The sequence below is a fragment of the Cataglyphis hispanica genome, chromosome 13, assembly GCF_021464435.1.
Source record: "Cataglyphis hispanica isolate Lineage 1 chromosome 13, ULB_Chis1_1.0, whole genome shotgun sequence".
In the NCBI taxonomy this organism is placed as follows: Eukaryota; Metazoa; Arthropoda; class Insecta; order Hymenoptera; family Formicidae; genus Cataglyphis; species Cataglyphis hispanica.
The window spans coordinates 3892450-3912045 of record NC_065966.1 but is presented as its reverse complement, the minus strand read 5'-3'; the positions used below and the strand labels follow the sequence as shown (position 1 = coordinate 3912045).

The 19596-nt window shown below is 28.0% G+C and overlaps 4 protein-coding genes and 1 non-coding gene across 7 annotated transcripts; 3 read left to right on the top strand and 2 right to left on the bottom strand.

The window, feature by feature from the left end:
* The first annotated feature begins 11 nt into the window (after positions 1 to 11).
* Positions 12 to 4562, top strand: LOC126854053 (phospholipase A2-like). Its single transcript, XM_050600431.1, has 5 exons — positions 12 to 139; positions 952 to 1202; positions 3190 to 3349; positions 3627 to 3767; positions 3958 to 4562. Exons 2-5 carry the CDS (start codon positions 968 to 970, stop codon positions 4025 to 4027), a joined length of 606 nt encoding a protein of 201 aa, XP_050456388.1. The 5' UTR covers positions 12 to 139; positions 952 to 967; the 3' UTR covers positions 4028 to 4562.
* Positions 4563 to 4689: 127 nt separating this feature from the next.
* On the bottom strand, positions 4690 to 12259 carry LOC126854040 (dihydropyrimidine dehydrogenase [NADP(+)]). The gene is made up of 16 exons (XM_050600390.1): positions 11952 to 12259; positions 11147 to 11257; positions 10178 to 10510; positions 9454 to 9762; positions 8966 to 9292; positions 8599 to 8809; positions 8246 to 8430; positions 7708 to 7923; positions 7462 to 7626; positions 7160 to 7312; positions 6965 to 7085; positions 6449 to 6711; positions 5839 to 6015; positions 5285 to 5509; positions 5048 to 5205; positions 4690 to 4919 (listed from the first exon to the last, which is right to left on the bottom strand). The coding sequence occupies exons 1-16, from the start codon at positions 12000 to 12002 to the stop codon at positions 4847 to 4849; spliced, it is 3078 nt and encodes a 1025-aa protein (XP_050456347.1). The 5' UTR covers positions 12003 to 12259; the 3' UTR covers positions 4690 to 4846.
* Positions 12260 to 13421: 1162 nt separating this feature from the next.
* LOC126854047 (odorant receptor Or1-like) lies at positions 13422 to 16431 on the top strand. 3 transcript variants are annotated; one of them, XR_007688058.1, is made up of 6 exons: positions 13422 to 13706; positions 14595 to 15115; positions 15449 to 15548; positions 15621 to 15708; positions 15787 to 15942; positions 16283 to 16431. XR_007688058.1 is itself a non-coding variant. In XM_050600420.1 (6 exons), exons 1-6 carry the CDS (start codon positions 13446 to 13448, stop codon positions 16334 to 16336), a joined length of 1200 nt encoding a protein of 399 aa, XP_050456377.1. In that variant the 5' UTR covers positions 13422 to 13445; the 3' UTR covers positions 16337 to 16431. The 3 variants fall into 3 exon arrangements, 2 of the variants coding, with proteins under 2 accessions (XP_050456377.1, XP_050456378.1); XM_050600420.1 differs by having other exon boundaries at positions 15621 to 15728; XM_050600421.1 differs by lacking the exon at positions 16283 to 16431 and having other exon boundaries at positions 15787 to 15968.
* On the top strand, positions 14259 to 14330 carry Trnag-ucc (transfer RNA glycine (anticodon UCC)). The gene has a single exon. It is a non-coding gene; the product is annotated as a tRNA-Gly (tRNA).
* On the bottom strand, positions 16406 to 19259 carry LOC126854046 (3-ketoacyl-CoA thiolase, mitochondrial). Its single transcript, XM_050600419.1, has 8 exons — positions 19022 to 19259; positions 18535 to 18701; positions 18315 to 18446; positions 17810 to 18074; positions 17458 to 17633; positions 17140 to 17340; positions 16840 to 16994; positions 16406 to 16775 (listed from the first exon to the last, which is right to left on the bottom strand). The coding sequence occupies exons 1-8, from the start codon at positions 19038 to 19040 to the stop codon at positions 16691 to 16693; spliced, it is 1200 nt and encodes a 399-aa protein (XP_050456376.1). The 5' UTR covers positions 19041 to 19259; the 3' UTR covers positions 16406 to 16690.
* Between the last annotated feature and the right edge of the window lie 337 nt (positions 19260 to 19596).

Below are 19596 nucleotides of genomic sequence, written 5' to 3'. Positions count from 1 at the left end.
CAAGTGTTAAACGACAATATTCTATTTATTGCAACGAACTCTATATGCGAGTGGTTTCGTTTGGTAGATGTACCGGCGGTATTTAAATGAAGTGTCAAGTTGCTGGAATTAGTTCTTGTCATCGCTTAGTTGTAGCGAGGTAAGCGAACGCGTCTGCTACTACAATGTGCAAATTTTCGCAAATAGATTAATAAATATCGAAACGATACTCTTCACGACTTCGTCTTTTTAGGACGAGTTTCGAAGAATCTTTCTAAAACTTATTAATTTATTTGATGGATAATTCATTATATTTAGATAAATTTCGCCATATAATACTTTCTTCATTATTTGTTTTGTTTTATTTATTTATTTATTTATTTTTGTTTATTAAAGCGTTTTGATACAAGATTGATATATTTTATATTATCTATTTTCTTCAAATTTTTTTATATTATATATTTTTTCTGTTTTATTTTGCGTTAATATAGCTTCTATATTAAGTTCGTTTTTATAATTGTATTAATTGCTAAATAATAATTTATTAATAATTATAATATATAATTATGATAAATTATTAGCTATTTATATCTTATATATGAAAAAAAATCATTTTTCCGCTTCTCGTAATGGAAACACTACGTCGAATATCATTTACTTACATTTAAAACATCGTGATAACGTCTTCACATCTTGTTAACGTGTATTATTTGTTTTCAATAAATAATCTTTCTTATAAAAAATTAAAAGAGTACTATATATATATATATATATATATATATATATATATATATATATATATTAAAATACGGCTTATCTCATTTGTATTGTAATGTCTAAGAGATAACAAGAAACATTAATAATCATTTTATTTTAAATTCACTTTCTTTCATTTGTTAGTCACATGCAATTATATAGCAACGTATACATTGCGTTTATATAGAAGATACTATCTATTGTTATTAATTTTAGGTGAATAGATAGCACAATGTCACGTATCTGCCTATTTGCACTTTTCCTCATTCTCAGCATTATTGTACGATTCGGTGATTGCGAAAATAACGCCATTAATGAAGATGATAACACAAATACAGACTGCGTAAAGAATGCACCTGGGTCCGACGAAACTCATCTAACACCTATTGAAAAAATACTAAAAGACTTAAAATTGCCTATAGATTCTATCAATGAGAGAAAGCATACCAATGGCCCTATTTTACCAGGTAATTCAATTATTGCATAATACAAAAAAATTTGCAGAAAAGACGGCAAATACTAAAAGTGAATATTTTAGAAGAAAAAATCTTTTTTCTCTCACAGAGCATATTTTATTGAAAGTAAAGAATATTTTATTAAATATCTATACATATAAATATATGTTAATTATGTTATGTTAAGAATATCTGTTTTCAATATTTCTATCTCTTTTACAAAAACAATATTGCCATTTCTTTTACAAAAAGAATATTTTTTGAATTTATTTTACGTATTAAAAATATTCTTATACACAGTAAAAGTTTTTATGATGCTATCAATCAGACAGAGTTTTTTAAATGAAAGAATATTAATTGAAAATATGACGATTTCACGATCTTGTTCGTGTAGAATCTTTAGTTCCGATTTTTATTTCTATTTTTATTAGTAGATTAGAAATGAAAGAAGAAAATTTTAAACTATTTGTCGCAAATACGTACGAACAGATATTTAGTTATTGAAATTGTATAATATATGAATATTATTAAATGAATATTTTGTATAATAATTAAATTCATGTAAAGATCATGGATATTAAAATTAATTAATCGTTAATCGTTTTGTGATACGATCACGCGTGAAATTGACCTTGAATTTGTTTAATTAAGCCGTATTGCTATTTCCACAGGAAATTTTATTATATAACATTGTACTGCTTATTATCATTTTGTTACAGTACAACACATGCTAATTGATTGACAATTTAAAGTTTATTTACGCGAATAATTCCGAGATAATTATCCTTTAACGACTTGCAGAATATAAAATGCAAATTCTTTTATCATATTTATTATTACTGGCTTATTATCCTCTGATTGCTAGGAAAATGTAATCAACTGTAATCAATGTAAAAGTATATTTATGTGTTTAATTAGTTTGGAAAAATGAATTGTGACGAAAGACAGAAAGAAAGAGGCAAATGCTCATATTTCGTAATTTGCAAATGAATATACCACATCTAGTATTTTAATAGTTTGTTAATTTTGGAGGAATGAGAGATAATCGTGTAATTATCTTATTCGCGCTAAAATGCGAATTTTTATCGAGAATTGAAAATATTTATAAAATATAAAAATATTAGAATTAAATTTTACATTCTAAATAAAATAGTAATACTAATTTAAAATAATTTTTATACACATGTGGATTTTAATATATTTATTAAATAGAATAAATATTTATTAGATAGAATAAATATTCATTTATTACTATATTACTATATTAATTTATTACTATAAATAAAGAAGTAAAAGAAATATAAATAATTTTAAGAGATACAATACGTTTTGATCGTTGCACACATTGAAAAAGGTTTTATTTGCAAAAACTAGTCAGAAAATTTCACGATAAAAACAAAAAAGTTGGATAGAATAATCGGTTGCTGATATGTATGATGTATATTCAAGGATTTTTCCCTAATAAATCTTTTTCCTATTTTGTATGCAATCAGATATTGGCGTAAATAAAACCAAACATGTGTAAAGTCGAAACATACAATTTTTGCAAATTATTTTTTTATGTAAAGAAATGTTTGCGTTAAATGCAATTAAATATTTTAAATTGCAATTAAATATTTTAAAATCTTTTTCTTATTGCTACATTGATTTAGGAATTTATAGATACCTCTTACAAAATTTAAGATAGATAAATTATAAAACGAATATTAATATAATACGAATATAAAAAGAATATTACAAAACTTATTTCTTTTTATCAGTTACATATATTTATTGTTGAAGTGATCATTTGATTACTATTTTATTGACTACTTTCTTGCTCTTGCATTAGAAATTTATTATTAAAATATACTATTAAAAACATAAAATAAAATGCACATGTATTTTTGAATGTGTTGAACGATACAATTTGTTAAAAGAAGAATCAATTATGTTATTAATGATTAGAATTTTTTTTTCTTTGTTTTTTTTAATTTTGCAATGATGATACTTGTGTTAGGAACACTCTGGTGTGGTGATGGAGATCGCGCCAAAAATGATAACGACCTCGGCCATTTCAATGGTACAGATGCCTGTTGCAGGGCGCACGATTTGTGTCGGAACGATATCTTGGCTGGTGACACAAAAGTCAATCTCAAGAATAATGGTATCTTCACGAGGTAATTGAACGAAGGAGATAACTCGAATATTACTTTCAACACTTGTATTGAACATTCATATTTAGTATTATCTGAAAGAAATGTTACTTTATGTATGACATGTATAAAACATGTGTAAATTTACTAGTATGTAAGTTTTATTATATCAAATTATATATATTTTACATATCATCATTATTTGCGAAATAGATCTGTTTGATTATGATTGTAACATTAGTTTTAGTAATTTTTTTACTAATTTCTTTTTTGTTAAATTTTTGCAATTTTTTGGCAATAGATCAGCTTGCACTTGCGATGCTGAGTTCTACAACTGCCTGAAGAATGTTAACAGCCTAATTGCTAAAAATATCGGAAAGACATATTTCAATATATTGCAACCACAATGCTTCATATGTGTGTGCCCGACAGATGATTGCAAGTAAGACAAATTTAAAAGATAAATAATAATAATAATAATAATAATAATAATAATAATAATGAAAATAATCTCATGTAGAATATACTTACGAAGCTTATTTCAATATTTTTTTTAAAAGTTTGCATTAGACATCTTGAAATATAATATAAATTTAAAACAAATTTTATATAAAAAAAAATCAATTTTTCAGCCCACGAGAGGAGGCAGAATGTAATAATCAATGTGATAAGTATCAATGGGTTGACAATGCCAAGTTTTAATTAATCATAAAACAGGCGATTTGAAGTTGGCAAAGTAAATAAAAAAGAAATTCTTATATCCTATATATTAACCGCATGTAAGATTTTAAAGAATGTAATCACGCTTTTACTCTTGACATATAGTCATATAACAGTTCGTATTTTAATCGTTATTTTAATCATTATTTAAAACTGGTTAAAATTAAAACTGATTAAAACTGATATTCATTTAAAGAATTATAAATTTTTGAAAATATAATATACAATGGTAATAGATTTCATACATAAAAAAATCTCTTAAAAGGAAAACTTGCGACTGTTTTATATTATATTTTCAAAAATTTATAATTTTTTAAATAAATATCAGTTTTAATCTTAATCAGTTTTAAATAACGATTAAAATTAACAAACAAAAGTTGATTAATCTAATTTGTTTGAGAGGCTATTACTGTGCACGCTTTACTTTAGATTTATGTTGTACGATATAGTACAGTAGTATAGCGTATATTACACAAATATATAATATGCACAAATATATAATGTGAATGCAACAGAACTTTGTGATTGTAAACAATTATTTCTATTCTTTATATCCCACTTTTAAATTAAATTTTTTATTAATGATGCTAATCATATTCTTAATTTAAGATTGCTATATGGTTTATAATAATTGTATAATGATATTATTACAGATTATGAAATATTATTTATTCTATTATTACACAATATAATTTATATATTGATGATAACAATTTAATAATCAAGAACTAATATGTCAATATTCAATATATCAAATTATGTTAATATAAAAATCTTTAGATAATATTGGATGAATATCGCTTAACAGATTTCGACTGCATTTCTCGGTGGTACGCCTCTTTTAATTACATGCGGAATAGTTTTTGGAACCATACTGAAAAAATTAAAGAACATACAAATAAAAAAATAATACAAATAAACTGAAAAATAAAACTGAAATAAAAAATAAAGTATAAAGACAGATTATAACTTTATTATAATTTTATTATATTTGAAACTTACGTGATACAATCAATGATCGGACATACGGACAAACAAAGTGTACATCCGGTGCAATCGTCCGTCACTTTGGGGATGTGGGTGTCAGCATCGAAGATGATCGCCTGATATCCGGAATCTGCACAAGCCATGTAACACTTACCGCAATTTATGCACATATCCTGAAAAAGAGAGCAATTATGTAGATGTGTAATAGATCCTAATATTAGGAGAATGATTACAATTTATTATTTTACATACATCATCAATCAAAGCAATTACTTGCTTCTTGTTATCCAATTCTCTGTAGCTGCCAATGTGTTCTAACGCTTTGCCAATTATGTCTTTGACAGTAGGTATCGGTGTGATTGGTCTTGGAGTCGATTTTGTTACCGTAACGATTTCATCCAAAGGATTCGAATTAGCTTTCAACTCGGCTATCTTTTGTTCGCGCAGTTTTTGGTATTCGCCAAAATACGGTATATTCTAATATAAAAAATTTTAGACTTGGGTAAGGTAAAAGTATTGAAAGATATAGAAGTTTGATAAATACATAATAATAAAAAAAGTATGTGCTATCATAATTAAAATTTTTTAATATAAATTATTAATTTTATTATTACATACATATAAAATATAATTTATTAATTTATTAATTTCATATTAAAATTATTTTGAAAATAAAAAGAGATATAACTATTTCTTCAAAACTTTATATTTAAAATTTAGTATCTGTAGCTTTTTAATTTATCTTTGATTAAATTTGTTTATGTTAAAATTTACCGAAAATTTGATGAGTGATTGATAATACTTACTTTGCCAAGAGCATGTTGCAAAGAAACAGGTTTGCCTTTTTGATGTTTGAGTGTTGGTGGGCTCTGCCCATCCCAGTTCTTTACGTGTGGCAAACTCTTTAAATATAATAACGCTTTTAAGCCGGTTATATAATCATCTATTACAGTAAAATCTTGATTCTGGATGGCACTGCAAATCTATTAAATATTTTATTACAAAATCGCATAATGTAATGTTTAAAGCAAAAAATTTACATTTTAGTGTTATTTCTTTCTGGCGAATAGTATTTAATATTTAATTTAACCGAGAGCTCTTTCGACATTTAAATTTACAATTTGAATTTAGTTTGAAATTTGTATCGAATTTTTCTCGGGTACTTTTTACATCAAAATATATTCTCCCAATAATTTTGACGAATTATCATGTTAGTCGATAAGAACATCAAAAAGAAAAAAGTTTATTGGTGAATTTTTTATTATATTTTTTTATTCTACCATTTATTTTTAATTAATTTTTTGTTTTGCGTTGTTCTGATTATTTTGTGCATTAATTATTCTATAAGATAAGATAAGAAAGTAGTGGAAGACAATGAATAAAATGAAGGGAAAAAAAATTGGAAACACGCTATACCTGGATGACCGACGCACCGCAATGCAAAAACTGCAAAGCAACGTCGGCCGAGTCGACACCGCCGGCGCCGAGTATTGGAAAACCCGGAAGATGCTTCGAAATTGTTGAGATAGCCCTTAGAGCTTGGGGTCTAGTAGCATTTCCCGATACTCCGCCGTACGTTGTGGATTTATTGAGACCTACCGCTGGCCATGGAGTCGCATCAGCGTGAAGTCCCATTAATCCTGATACCGTATTAATGGCGGTAACGCCATCGGCTTTACCTACGTCAAATGTTAATTATTACCAGAATTAATTATTAAATTTTGAATATATATATAAATTTTTATAAACATTTTACCACATTCAAAGTTTTGTAATTATATAAAGCTACTTTAAATATTTGATATTATTTTAAGAAAATAAAATATTTGTATAATTGTAACATAATTCTTGTTTCTGCAACGCTATATTTTTTTTGCATAGTGTACATATAAAGATATAATTTAATATAAATTTCAGAATAATTTGAATTACCCTCGTAAGCTGCTTTGGCGATGGAAAGAATGTCTGTGATGTTGGGTGTCAATTTTATGAAGAACGGTATCTTGACGGCTTCGCGAACCCATCTGGAGATATTTCTAACTATTTCAGGATCCTAAAAAAAAAATCAGTTCTATTTTTTATCCGTTTTACACTTCAAGTTTGAATATAAAGCAAATATACACAAACCTGTCCACAGGCCAGGCCCATACCAGATTCGCCCATACCATGAGGACATGATAGATTTAATTCCAATCCGTCAGAACCTGCTGCTTCCGCTTTTCTCGCCAGTTCTGTCCAATCGGCTCTATTATACGTGCACATAATGCTCGCGATAATGATCTATAAAAATATGTAATTAAATCTGATAAATAAGAAGTTTGTAAAACATCAATAATTTAATTAAAATTATTTTAATTTTATTATCATATTTTTATTAAAAATTGAAATCATTAATTTATCGAACAGCTGATAGCGTTAACAGTGTATACCTTCGAAGGAAAATCTTGTTTCAGTTCCGCGACACTACGGCACCAGTAATCGGCAGTTTTCTCGGATATCAGTTCGATATTCAAGAAACTACCCTGCTCGGGTCCATAATGATGACGGGAGGTTGTACCTTTGATGATGCGTGGGGACACGTTGGTAACGAGATCCTGGGAAAAAATATTAAAAATACAAAGTTAGAATTAAAATATACATGTCATTTGTAACTTGTTTATTGTTTGATGAAATACTTTATCCAAGGAGAAGGTTTTTGTGACAGCGAAGGCCCAGCCCGCTTCGAAAGCACGTCGGATCATCGCGCTGGTGGTACAAGGTGGAGCAGAAGCCAGACCAAAAGGATTCTCGAATTTTAGCCCACACATTTCGATGCTTAAATCAACATCATCGATAGCGGTATGGAATTTTGGCAATTGCGGAGTTTCCGGCACCGTCAAGCCGTAAGAATCCTGGAATCATGGAAAAGCAGTCAAATCCAGAACATAAATCGCGATTTTTCAAAAAATATAAAATAAAAATTTAGGCAAATAAAATTTTATTACATTTTTTATAAATTTATCGAAAAAGGATAATATTTGTGAAATAATTGTAAATTTATTTTTATTATTTTAAATTATTGTTATATTATTACATTAATAATAATAATAGAGTTTATTTATTCAGAACTTAACAAAAAAACTTCATGCTTTTACACGATATTTTTCATGATATTTCTTAAAGAGTTAAAACTTTATAATTTATGGAGAGAGACTGTATTAGCTAATGATGTACCTGTATGTATTTGTGAATATACCACGCGGCTGTTTTTCCATCATTCACGGATTCCACGGTTGTTTGAGCGACACCACCAAGATCTCCTCCGCAAAACACACCTGATACCGAGGTCATCATCGTGCTCTCGTCAACTTCCGGTAAATTCCACCTGTTCATCTTAATCGGCGCCATGGCATTCTTTACTGTTCTTATCATAAAGATTTTTTTTTTTAATTGCTACAATTTTCTCTTGCTTTTCTTTGTTTATTTAATTTGTAATACTGACATTATTATTATTTTTATACATTAAGAAGCAGAGATTTTTATAATATCAAATTAATATTCTAGCCGAACATAACATTATCACTCACCAGTAGGATTGTACAATCCTGATCCAAAAGCCGAAATTACAAAATCTGCTTTTAATACAAACTTTTGTTCTTCATCTTCTATCCATTCGCCTCTCTCATTTTGTTCGGTTCTGCAAAATTCGATTGCGAAAATTCTTCCATTACGAAGAATGGCTCGTTTCGGCGATTGGAAAGGTATAAATTCGCACTTCTCTTCCTTTGCCAGATTCATCTGAAAACAATTTTAAAGTCTCAAATTTTGCTAAATATATTTGCTAAATATATTTGCCAAATATATGTGTGTGTTCTAAAGTTTAAATTCTTAAAAAATAAAGATGTCTAAATTACAATTTTTGCATTTTTAGATTAAAGTTTAAATAGCGATTACCTCTTCTGGAACAGCTCGTACGTTAGTGAAGCCTTTCCGAAAAACGACAAAAACCTTTCTGGCTCCACACCGGAGAGCGGAAGTGGCGCAATCGAAAGCGGTATCTCCCGCACCGAGGACAATTACGTTGCCGCGAAGAGACGGAAGTTCCTGATTGCTCTTGCAAGCACACATTCCTGGCTTGCTACCTTTTGCGACGGCGGGCAGGAAGCTCTTCGAAGTGAAAAAGCCCATTTCCAGCGTGAGATTTTCGAAGATTGGTATACTTTTTGGTTCGGGTAACCCGATTCCTAAAAAAATTGCTTTATATCCGGCATTTTGAAGAGTCTGAAACATTTTTAAATTTATTTATAATTGAATTGTTAATGAGCAGATTGCAGACTTTTAGAATAATATTTTTCAAAATTTAAAACTAGGGGATTATATTAGCAAGGATTTAAAAAATATAGATAGATAACAAATTTTATAAATTTTCAAATTAATTTTACCTGTATTGTCAAATCATCTTCGGATAGCGATCTTCCTAATTCGATCTTCACTCCTAGATCTTTAACAAGATCCACTTCGAAATTAACAACGTCATATGGAAGTCTATATTGCGGTATTTCGGAAGAACTTAATCCACCTATATATTTTTCTTTCTCAAAGATCGTAATATCATCGTAACCGAGTCGGGCGAGAAATGTCGCGCATGAGAGAGAAGCTGGTCCACAACCGAGCAGAGCGATTTTCGTATTTGCATGAGGTACTGTTTGATTGGGTATTCTGATTTGAGAAATATTCATCTGCTTGAAAACCTGAAAGAATGTATGAACGTATAAGCTTAAATTACATTTATTATTTATTTAATCATGTCACATAAAGCATATTATATACACATAAAGCTAATTATATATTATTTAAAATATATATAAAAACTTAATATGACACATAAATTCACAGATATTTATAGATTCATAGATTTATAAATTCTATTATTATATATCTTAAATAAAAAATTAGAAAAATATTTAATCAAATTTCCATAGTACAGAATAATTTTGCAGAATCTAAAATTTAGAAATTTTATATGCAAAATGCAAGATATTTATTTGTTATATTTTAATGTTATTTTAAAATGTTATAAGTATTAATAAATTATTTTTATGTTTTATTGCTATTTTACATCACAAGTTATCGAATTAAATATTGCAGCTAAATAATATTGCATACATCCACAGCGAAGTGTTGAAGACCGCCAATGTTGATGGGTCCTTCCTCGGTTGCATAAAGGTTGCATCCGCCCACGCAAAGGTCGCTGGTCGGACAAACCATACCGCAGGTAAGACCAAGAGGATTGTCCGACAGGATTGCCTTGGCCGCACCATAGTAATTCTTGTTGGAGATGGAAATGATGAAAGACTTGATGTCTAATTGCGTGGGACAAGATTTTTGACAAGGTGCATCAGCGCATTTCAAACAACGCGCAGCTTCCCTCAATGCTCCGCGCTCGCTCAAGGTAGTATGCTTGATATCATCGAAATTCTTTGTCAAAGGCACGCAACTCTGAGGAAGGGAGAGAAAAACTAAGATAAAGAAATCAAGAAAAAAGAGAAATTAAAATAAAAAATATCAATAAAATATTTTAAATATATTTAAAATTAAGATAAGAAAAGCAAGAAAAAAGAGAAATTAAAATAAAAGAAATCAATAAAATATTTTTAAAATATTCCTTAGTTTATATATATTGTTATATACATATTGCAATCTTATCAATGAATTATTGTGGTGGATCTTCAGAATATAATTACATAACATTTGATAATATTGCTATAAATTACTTGCATAAAACATTATCGAAATCAACTCTGTTTTTTAATATAACATAATATCTAATAGAATAATAAAAGATTTATAAAATACTAATTAGATTTTTATATATATTTGTACATTATATAATAAACTCAATTTTTTATCTAATCTAGATATTTTTTAAATTATTTTATTATAATATACAGAAAGTATTAAAATATACATATTTTATATAATTATATTTTACAATATAAATCATAGATTATAACGATATAATGTACAATATAAATTATATACATATAGATATATGTACAATTTACTTAAAACGAGTTACGAGAATAATTTTTTAACAATTTTATCAAAGTAATTGATTCAATTTAAATAACTTACATCACATTTCTCGTGGATATTTCTTTTCCAGTGCTGCTTGTTCTGCTTGGTCAACGCCGACGGCAAGAGATTTGCATGATATTTGGACTTTGGATTGATGCTTAGGATATTCTAAAAGATTAATGCCCTTAGGATTATAAAAGATAATTTGCCTTTAGCCAATCATAGAAACAAGGTACCAGAAACGTGTTAGCATTAGTTTCCGTCAATATAGTATATATTGTCAATAGTATCAATATTATTAATATAGTATAGTTTTAATTTAAGAAATAAATAAAAGTTGATGAATGAAAGATATCTTTACTTTGGAGCTAAAAATAATAATTATAAAACATCATATTATAAAACATCAAATATCATATTTACAAAGATAAAAGATCTTTGTAATTACTTTCTGTAATTACAAAAAAATATATAAAAGAAAAGTACTTAAAAATATAGAAAAAAGATAAACTAAAAGAAAATGAAAATAAAAATATAAAAATTTGAGAACAAAATAGAAAATTATACATTCTAATTGATAATATCCATGAATATAAAAAATAAGAATAAGATAAAAATTATATAATTTATTTATAGAAAAAAAAATATTTTTAAAACTAAATTTTTTTTTCTTGGGGCCCAAAAGAAAATCGTTCCGACATTGATCTGATAACATTCTAATCATTCAGAGTTTCATATATCTTCCCGATTTTCTCAAGTCTCAGATTTTCTCTCGTTTTATGGGAAATTTTAAACTTTAGAAATAATTATAAATCATTAGGAAATGACATCATCATTACTTACGTCGAAAATTAGTACTTACTTCAATATCAGGGACATCTTTGCTCAACATGATCGACGATAGCAATGCCATTTTTCAGATCGTATACAAAGTTGTAGAATTTTATGCAACAACCTTATGCAGCGGTTCGATAGTGGAAAAACCGGTATAAGGAGTTAAATTGCGATAAGTTTGCAAAGTGACAGGTAACTGAAGCAACTTGCCTCGATTTTACCTGCTACTAGATCGAGATTCACGTGACAGTTCACTTCGATATTTGCGTTTATACTAACAAGCTGACGAGCTGTGTTGAATGCTGAGTCCGAGTAGCCACCTCTCTCACTATATGATCGATTACAGCTCGAGATAATCTTTATAAAAGTATCTAAGAGATCCGCGCTTAATTGTTGACATCGTAGAATATAATTATTTACCTTATATTTTATGTTATAATATTTCCAACATTGTTTATTATATCTAGAATTTTTATGTCTGTATTTAGAATCATAAAAAACTAAATTTTTCGTGGAAAAACCCAAACACATTATGCGTTCTATTCATTCGTATATCTATATTAAAGCAATTTATTTTAAAAACAATGTTAAAATTAAATTGAAATTTTGTTTAAAAAAAATTATATTTATTAGATTTGTGCTTTATTTATTTAAAAATTTTTGGATGATTTAAAAATAGTTATATTATTATTGGTATTGAATTATCTTTTTCTTATCACATAACTGTCACAATATCGCACAATAGATCACTACGAGGAAATACTGTTTGCTTTGCATTATCTTATTCCGTAAAATTACAAAGGGACTTATTGTTATACATTAGATAGATTGCTTTCGTAATTGCGTATAATAACTCTGATAAGCCTTATGATTTACAAATAGCATGCGTGCATGATGAAAGTGGGACGTCACGATTGATTATAAAGCCAGCGTTACATCATACTATAATTTGCATCATGGAATTTCAAATTAGAGGATTTCGCTTGTTTCTCTTAGATTAAAGGATTCCGTTTACTATTAGAAGAGCTTCCCAATTTGATTGATTCGAAGGTATTGTGGATTTTCGATGGCTATCGTATGCCTCATCTTTGTCTCATTGTCAGTGAATTATTACGAACGTTAAGCAATTTTCTTAAACATAAAAAATATGTAACATAAGATTATATAAATATAAATTACTCAAGCACGATTTTTTAAGCAATTAATATTCTACTTTTAATTAATTTGTAAATTATAAAATGTTTTTAATTTAATAACAAAATTAATTTGAAATTAATATGCGGATGCAGAATTTCTGTCAAAATGTCACATGTTTTGATTAAAATTATTCAATATAAAAAATCAAATTAAATTAAATTAAATTAACGGTTAAGTGATTGTGTGTGTGTGTGTGTGTGAGTATAAGAAATATAAAAAAACGATATATACAGAATAAATTTATGTTCGTGAAAGTTAGTAAACAAAAATTGCCATCAAATTAAATTGTAGGTGACTTCATGACTTTTTGTTGTCCAATTAAAAAATGACAAAAGAACGAGGAACAATTGAACCGAATTTTCACTTGAAAGTGAGCCTATCGATCATCTATTTTTTGGGAACTTGGCCGCCATATATGAACAAATACCGGATTTTATATCTACTCTATACCGTCTGTAGCTTTACTTTCCTTTTGGGTATATTGCTTTCCTCCGAAATAGCAAATGTAATCGCCAACTGGGGAGATATGTCAAAAATCATCGCATTTGCGACCATACTAATGACGAATTCTATTCACGCTTCCAAGGTCAATGCGATTATTTTTAATTAATTTTCATTGATTTCAATTAATTTTCATATATGTCTAGTAAGATCCTAAAACTATAAAAGATTCAATCACATACACATATACACGTAGATTCATTGTCAGCAATAAATCTACACTTTCTTTTTCTTACATCTTTATCCCTTTTTATACAAGAAAGAAATAATTAATTTTTGCGCGCGTTGTTTTTTTCAGAAAAAGAGTGTGTGTGTAAAGTTTTTGTGACAGGCATGTGGACATTCAATATATAATTATTTATATTTTTTTAAATGATAAGTAAGAGAAACAATATAATCTTTGTATTTTTCTATTTATATTATCTTAAATATATGATGTATCTTTCACTATCATTGTCTTAATTACATTTTGATTATATGTATAAAATATCTTTTTTCATGGTTTTTTTATTTGTTTATGTTATGAAATGATAATAATTGTGAATTATAATTTTCCAATTTTTCTATATTTAAAAACTAATTATTTTAATCAATTTTAAATACATATCTAGTACTAAATTTAGAACAACATCAAGGTGCGATGGTGGTGTAATGGTTAGCATAGTTGCCTTCCAAGCAGTTGATCCGGGTTCGATTCCCGGCCATCGCACACCTCTATTTTTGTATTCTTTTTAATATCTTTGTATATGATGATTATGATACATCATTCTTAAATGTATTTATTTCTTTCTATTAATTTTACGAATTAAACATTCTCCTATCATTATACAAATAATATTCTTGTTCTTGTAACTTATAATTATAATTTTATTAGTGTAATTATAAATTTTATTAGTAATAGTTATAAAAATGTTTATAAACGTTTTTAAATTCTTTATTTAATTTAGTTTCTATTGATTTATAATATTTTTAGGTGATTATTATTCTTTGTCGTCAAAAACGAATACAAGCTCTCCTGGACATAGCCAATAGTCCCGCATTCAATCGTTATGATAAAAAGAATCAGGACCTGCTCATGAGCTATACGTGGAAAGGCATCTTTCACCACGCGGTTTATCAGAGCTTTGGCGCGATAGCGGTCTTCTGTTGGGGCATCACTCCAATTACCGATCTGATTGCCGGTCGCTCACGTCGATTGCCCATGGAAGGATGGTATCCTTACAATGTAACAAGAACGCCAGCGTTCGAGATTACCGCAGGGCATCAGGGCGTCGCAATCATAATCGCTTGCTTCCACAATGTAGCATTAGACACACTAGTCACGGGTTTAATCACGGTCGCCTGTTGTCAGTTGGCAATCTTAGAACGAAATATTATCTCGATAAATAAGGAAAAAAGCATGCAGAATAATGACAAATCGTTTCTTATCGAAGAGAACGTCATGTCTTATCAGCAACTTAAACGATGCATTATACATAACAATAAGATATTCCTGTAAGTTAAAATATAAAAAAAAAAATGGGAAAATATCATTATAAAATTTAACATATGGATAAATTTTTGAAATGAATTGTGCAATTAATTAAATTGTGCAAAGAGATATGCACGATAAGAGATTAAAAAATTATAACTTATTGTTGTTTTATTATTATGTAACTATTGTATTTTGTAAAATACTTAATATTAAAATCGAATAGTTTATTACAAACTCAATGATTATAAATTTTAATTAATTATCGAAAATAAAAGAATCAATTAAATTAGTTATTCCTTTGAGCAATTTGAAGTTTCTTCTAAATAAATTAATTACATTTTTTTTATTTGCAGTTTCACGAGAGAGATTCAAGACATTTTTAGTACCGTCATCTTTTTTCAATTGCTCTCAAATTGTATTATCATTTGTTTGATTGCTTTCAACTTATCACAGGTTTAATTCAAATTTAATTTGTTTTGATTGGCCTGTGTATTCTCAGTCTCAATGTGATCCATTGTGTTACAGATGAAAGTTTATATCCCAGCAGTGTTAATCGGCTTGGTGACATACATGTGTTGCATGACGTATCAGATATTCATTTTCTGCTGGCATGGTAATGAACTACATCTCCATGTGAGTATTTAAATCGATTTTTGCGATTAAGTGTAAAAGAAACACACACGATTTCTAGAGTATACGTATAGTAACGGCCGCATATTCGAGCAACTGGTTCTCCAATACTAAAGGATTTAAACGCAGCCTGCAAATCATAATGATGAGGGCTCATCGTCCATTTACTTTGACCGCCGGCAATATTATGTTACTGTCATTGGATACTTTTGTAGAGGTGCGTGATTTGTTAAAGATCTTTGTAAAATATTTAAAATAATATTCAATCAAGAAAATCTACTAAAAATATTAAGACTTTACATTCTCTTTTTTTTTTAGAATGTGTAAAGTGTAAAGCATAAACGTAAATTAATCTTTAATTGATTCAGAATCTTTAATATGATTCAGAAGTTAATATCTTAATAGTAAAACACATGCACATTAAAATTTTTTTGATTGATTTTACATGTTATTCAAAACCTATATCAATAAAATCTGATTTTGAGATTGCTTTAAATTTTAAAGTAACATTTCTAATTTTCATAACAAAATAAATAAATAATTTTCATGTATTTTAGATATTACGGATGTCCTATTCGATTTTTACTGTACTTCAAAGTTCTACTATCTAATGACGAGTTCATTATTAACAAGTTTTATAGTTATATTATTTCCTTGAGATTACACAAGTTTCAAAAGAATTATTAATATCTTAGTTTTATTTAACATTATAGCACTCTGTATGTACAAAAGTATGTAAAATTTTATATATAAAAATATTTTTTATGATCTGTTTGTATATATGTCACTACTGTAAAACGATAAAAAATTATTAATCTTGTTTGTTTAGTATTGATAAACTTTCCTACATATTATTTTTTTATTATTTCGTGGTATATTCCGTTTATTCCGTTTTCCGTTTATTTCTGTAATTTAACGTTATTAAACGTCTCGAAAAAATATAGTAGATCAACCTTTTCAGTTGATTATAGCGCTTCTACCATCACAGCAATGCCTTGACCGCCACCAATACAAGCTGAACCAATAGCAAACTTTCCAGCATTTCGTCTTCTGCAAAAAATATAGATAAAAAAATATTCATATTAACAAAAATTTACACAGCTTATGAATATACCTAAGTTCATGAACTAAATGAGCAGTGATTCTGCTACCCGAAGCCGCCAATGGATGTCCCACAGCAATAGCACCACCGTCCACATTCAATTTATTCAAATCAAGATTAAGATCTTTTGCACAGGCCAAAGTCTGTGCTCCAAATGCCTCATTGATCTGAAAAAAAGGATCTAATTAATATAAGAAAAATAAATATGAATCTTAATGTATTATATTATTCATTATTTTTCACATTATTTATTTTTGCACTTTCATGTTAAAAATATTATTTAATGGACAAAATTAAAATTAAAGATTTCACCTCAACCAGTTCTATGTCATCGAGTGTTTTGCCTGTAAGTTTAAGCAAGTTCTTGATTGCTGGTGCGGGACCAATTCCCATTATACTTGGTTCTACGCCGACAATGCTGTATCCAACCAAACGCGCCAATGGTTTTAAACCTTCTGTCTTGACAGCTTCTTCGCTTGCTAAAATAACAACGCCAGCACCATCGCAAATACCCTAAAAAAAATAAGAATATAATTAAATTAATTAAAAATGGAAAGACAATATAGTATGCACTATACAGTATAGCACAAATATTGCTCTATATATGAATTAAAAGAAAATGCAATATACCGATGCGGAACCAGCTGTGACTAATCCATCTTTTTGAAAAACTGGTTTTAGTTTAGTAAGACTTTCTATTGTCGTTTGCGGTCGCGGGTGTTCATCCACATTGACAATTGTATCCTGCTTCTTAATTTTCACTTGCACAGGCGCTATTTCTTCATTAAAACGACCCGCATCGTTGGCTGTAATATATTTTTTTTTTTATTAAACATCCTTAAGTTAGAGAAACTGTAGAATTTTTTTAAATCTATTTAAAAAAAAACTGTTTTGATAATGAATTAGAGATTTCATTCCATTTATTTACTTTTTGGTAAATATAATAAATAAAATTTTATATTAAATAGGAGACTATATTTACCAGCTTTCCAACGCTGTTGACTACTTAAAGCAAACTGATCAACCTCCTCCCTCTTTAAATTGTATTGAGCACCAAGTTTCTCCGCAGTCAAACCCATTGGCAAATTGCAATAAGTATCGAGTAATCCAAGCCAGAGTGAGTCTTCAAAATCCAATTTCTGACCCAAAAAAGTTCCATAACGAATGTTTCTCACAACAAAAGGAGCTTGGCTCATGTTTTCTGCACCACCCGTTAAGACAATCTTTGACTCTCCTGTTAAAATATTCTGTAAAAAATTATATGCTGCTGTAATAACATTAATTTCCATACTATTTTCTCACATTCATATATGTATTTATAGTTAATATTTATATCTGCAATCTTTATTTTATATATTATATATTATATATTTTAATATATATTATAATTTTTCTGTAAAATTTTATATTATACTGATATTCTCTTTTATTTTTAAATATTTTTTAAAAATTATGTATTATTATTATTATTATAATCCTTAACCAACCTGAGCTCCGTTAACAATTGATTGAAAACCAGATCCGCATAATCTATTTACAGCAAATGCTGGTCTTTGCAATGGAATTCCTGATTTCAATAAAACATGCCTTGCTAGAAAACCTCCATCGGAAGATGATGACTATGAAATAAAAGTTAGAAACATATCAATTCATAAGAATTGCAACATAATTGTTCGATTCAATTGTTGTAACATGCATAATACTTACTACCATGACATGTCCAAATATAACACTGTCTATCTTCTCTGGTTTTAGACCTGCTGCTTGAATTGCAGCAGTTGATGCAACAATTGACAAATCAGTTGCGCTTTTATTTACAAACATGCCACCCATTGTACCAAATGGAGTGCGCTTTGCAGCAACAATAAAAACACCTTTAAAAAATTTTAATATCCTATGAAATAAAAAGATAGCAAAACAGTCTACATACATATCTTAGTTTTCTTTTTAAAAAGTCAGGGAGTGCAATTAAAATAAACATACATATTCTCTATCTAAAACATGATTATTCACTTATCTTTTTAAATACAGAGTGTTAACAAAACACGGTTTTAAAAGATAGTTTTATTTTTAAATTGCGAATGTTAAATCTCGCGATTGTCTGTGAGGAGACCCTTTCATGTTATCAATAATATATGTTATAAAATAAAATAAAAAACATTCTCTTCTCTTCATATATGTATATATATTATACCTTTCGTTACGATGGACATCGTGGCAAGACAATTCTTATTCTTTTTTATGGATCTCTAAGGACGCAGTACGGTATATAAAACACTTTTGGAGCTATTTTAGCCGGAATCTGATGAAAACGATGGTATATATTATTCTTATATATATATATATATATATTTATCTGTGACAGGATCAAAGTCCGTTTAAGTAATTAATAATCAGCTAGTGCTTTCGAAGTATATGTGCTCAATATGCTGCATCATGGATGGATTGGGAGAGGGGACAAATTGCCGTGTAATTCTTAACTTTTACATCTCTCTCTCTCTCTCACTTATCATATACGATCTCGTAAACATGTATACATATTTCATCCGCATGTAATTATAGAATTATGTTTATTTATAATAGTAATAGTAATTGTTTAATAAATTATAATATAATCAAATGTACAGTTACATATGTGCTATTTTTATGTCGAAAATTATTCTTTAAAAAACCATGAAAATAAATTATCTATTCTTTCTTACTTAATTTTTTTAAATACGAAATATTGCCTTCTTTCCATTATATAATTAGAGACTTTGTACTTTATAT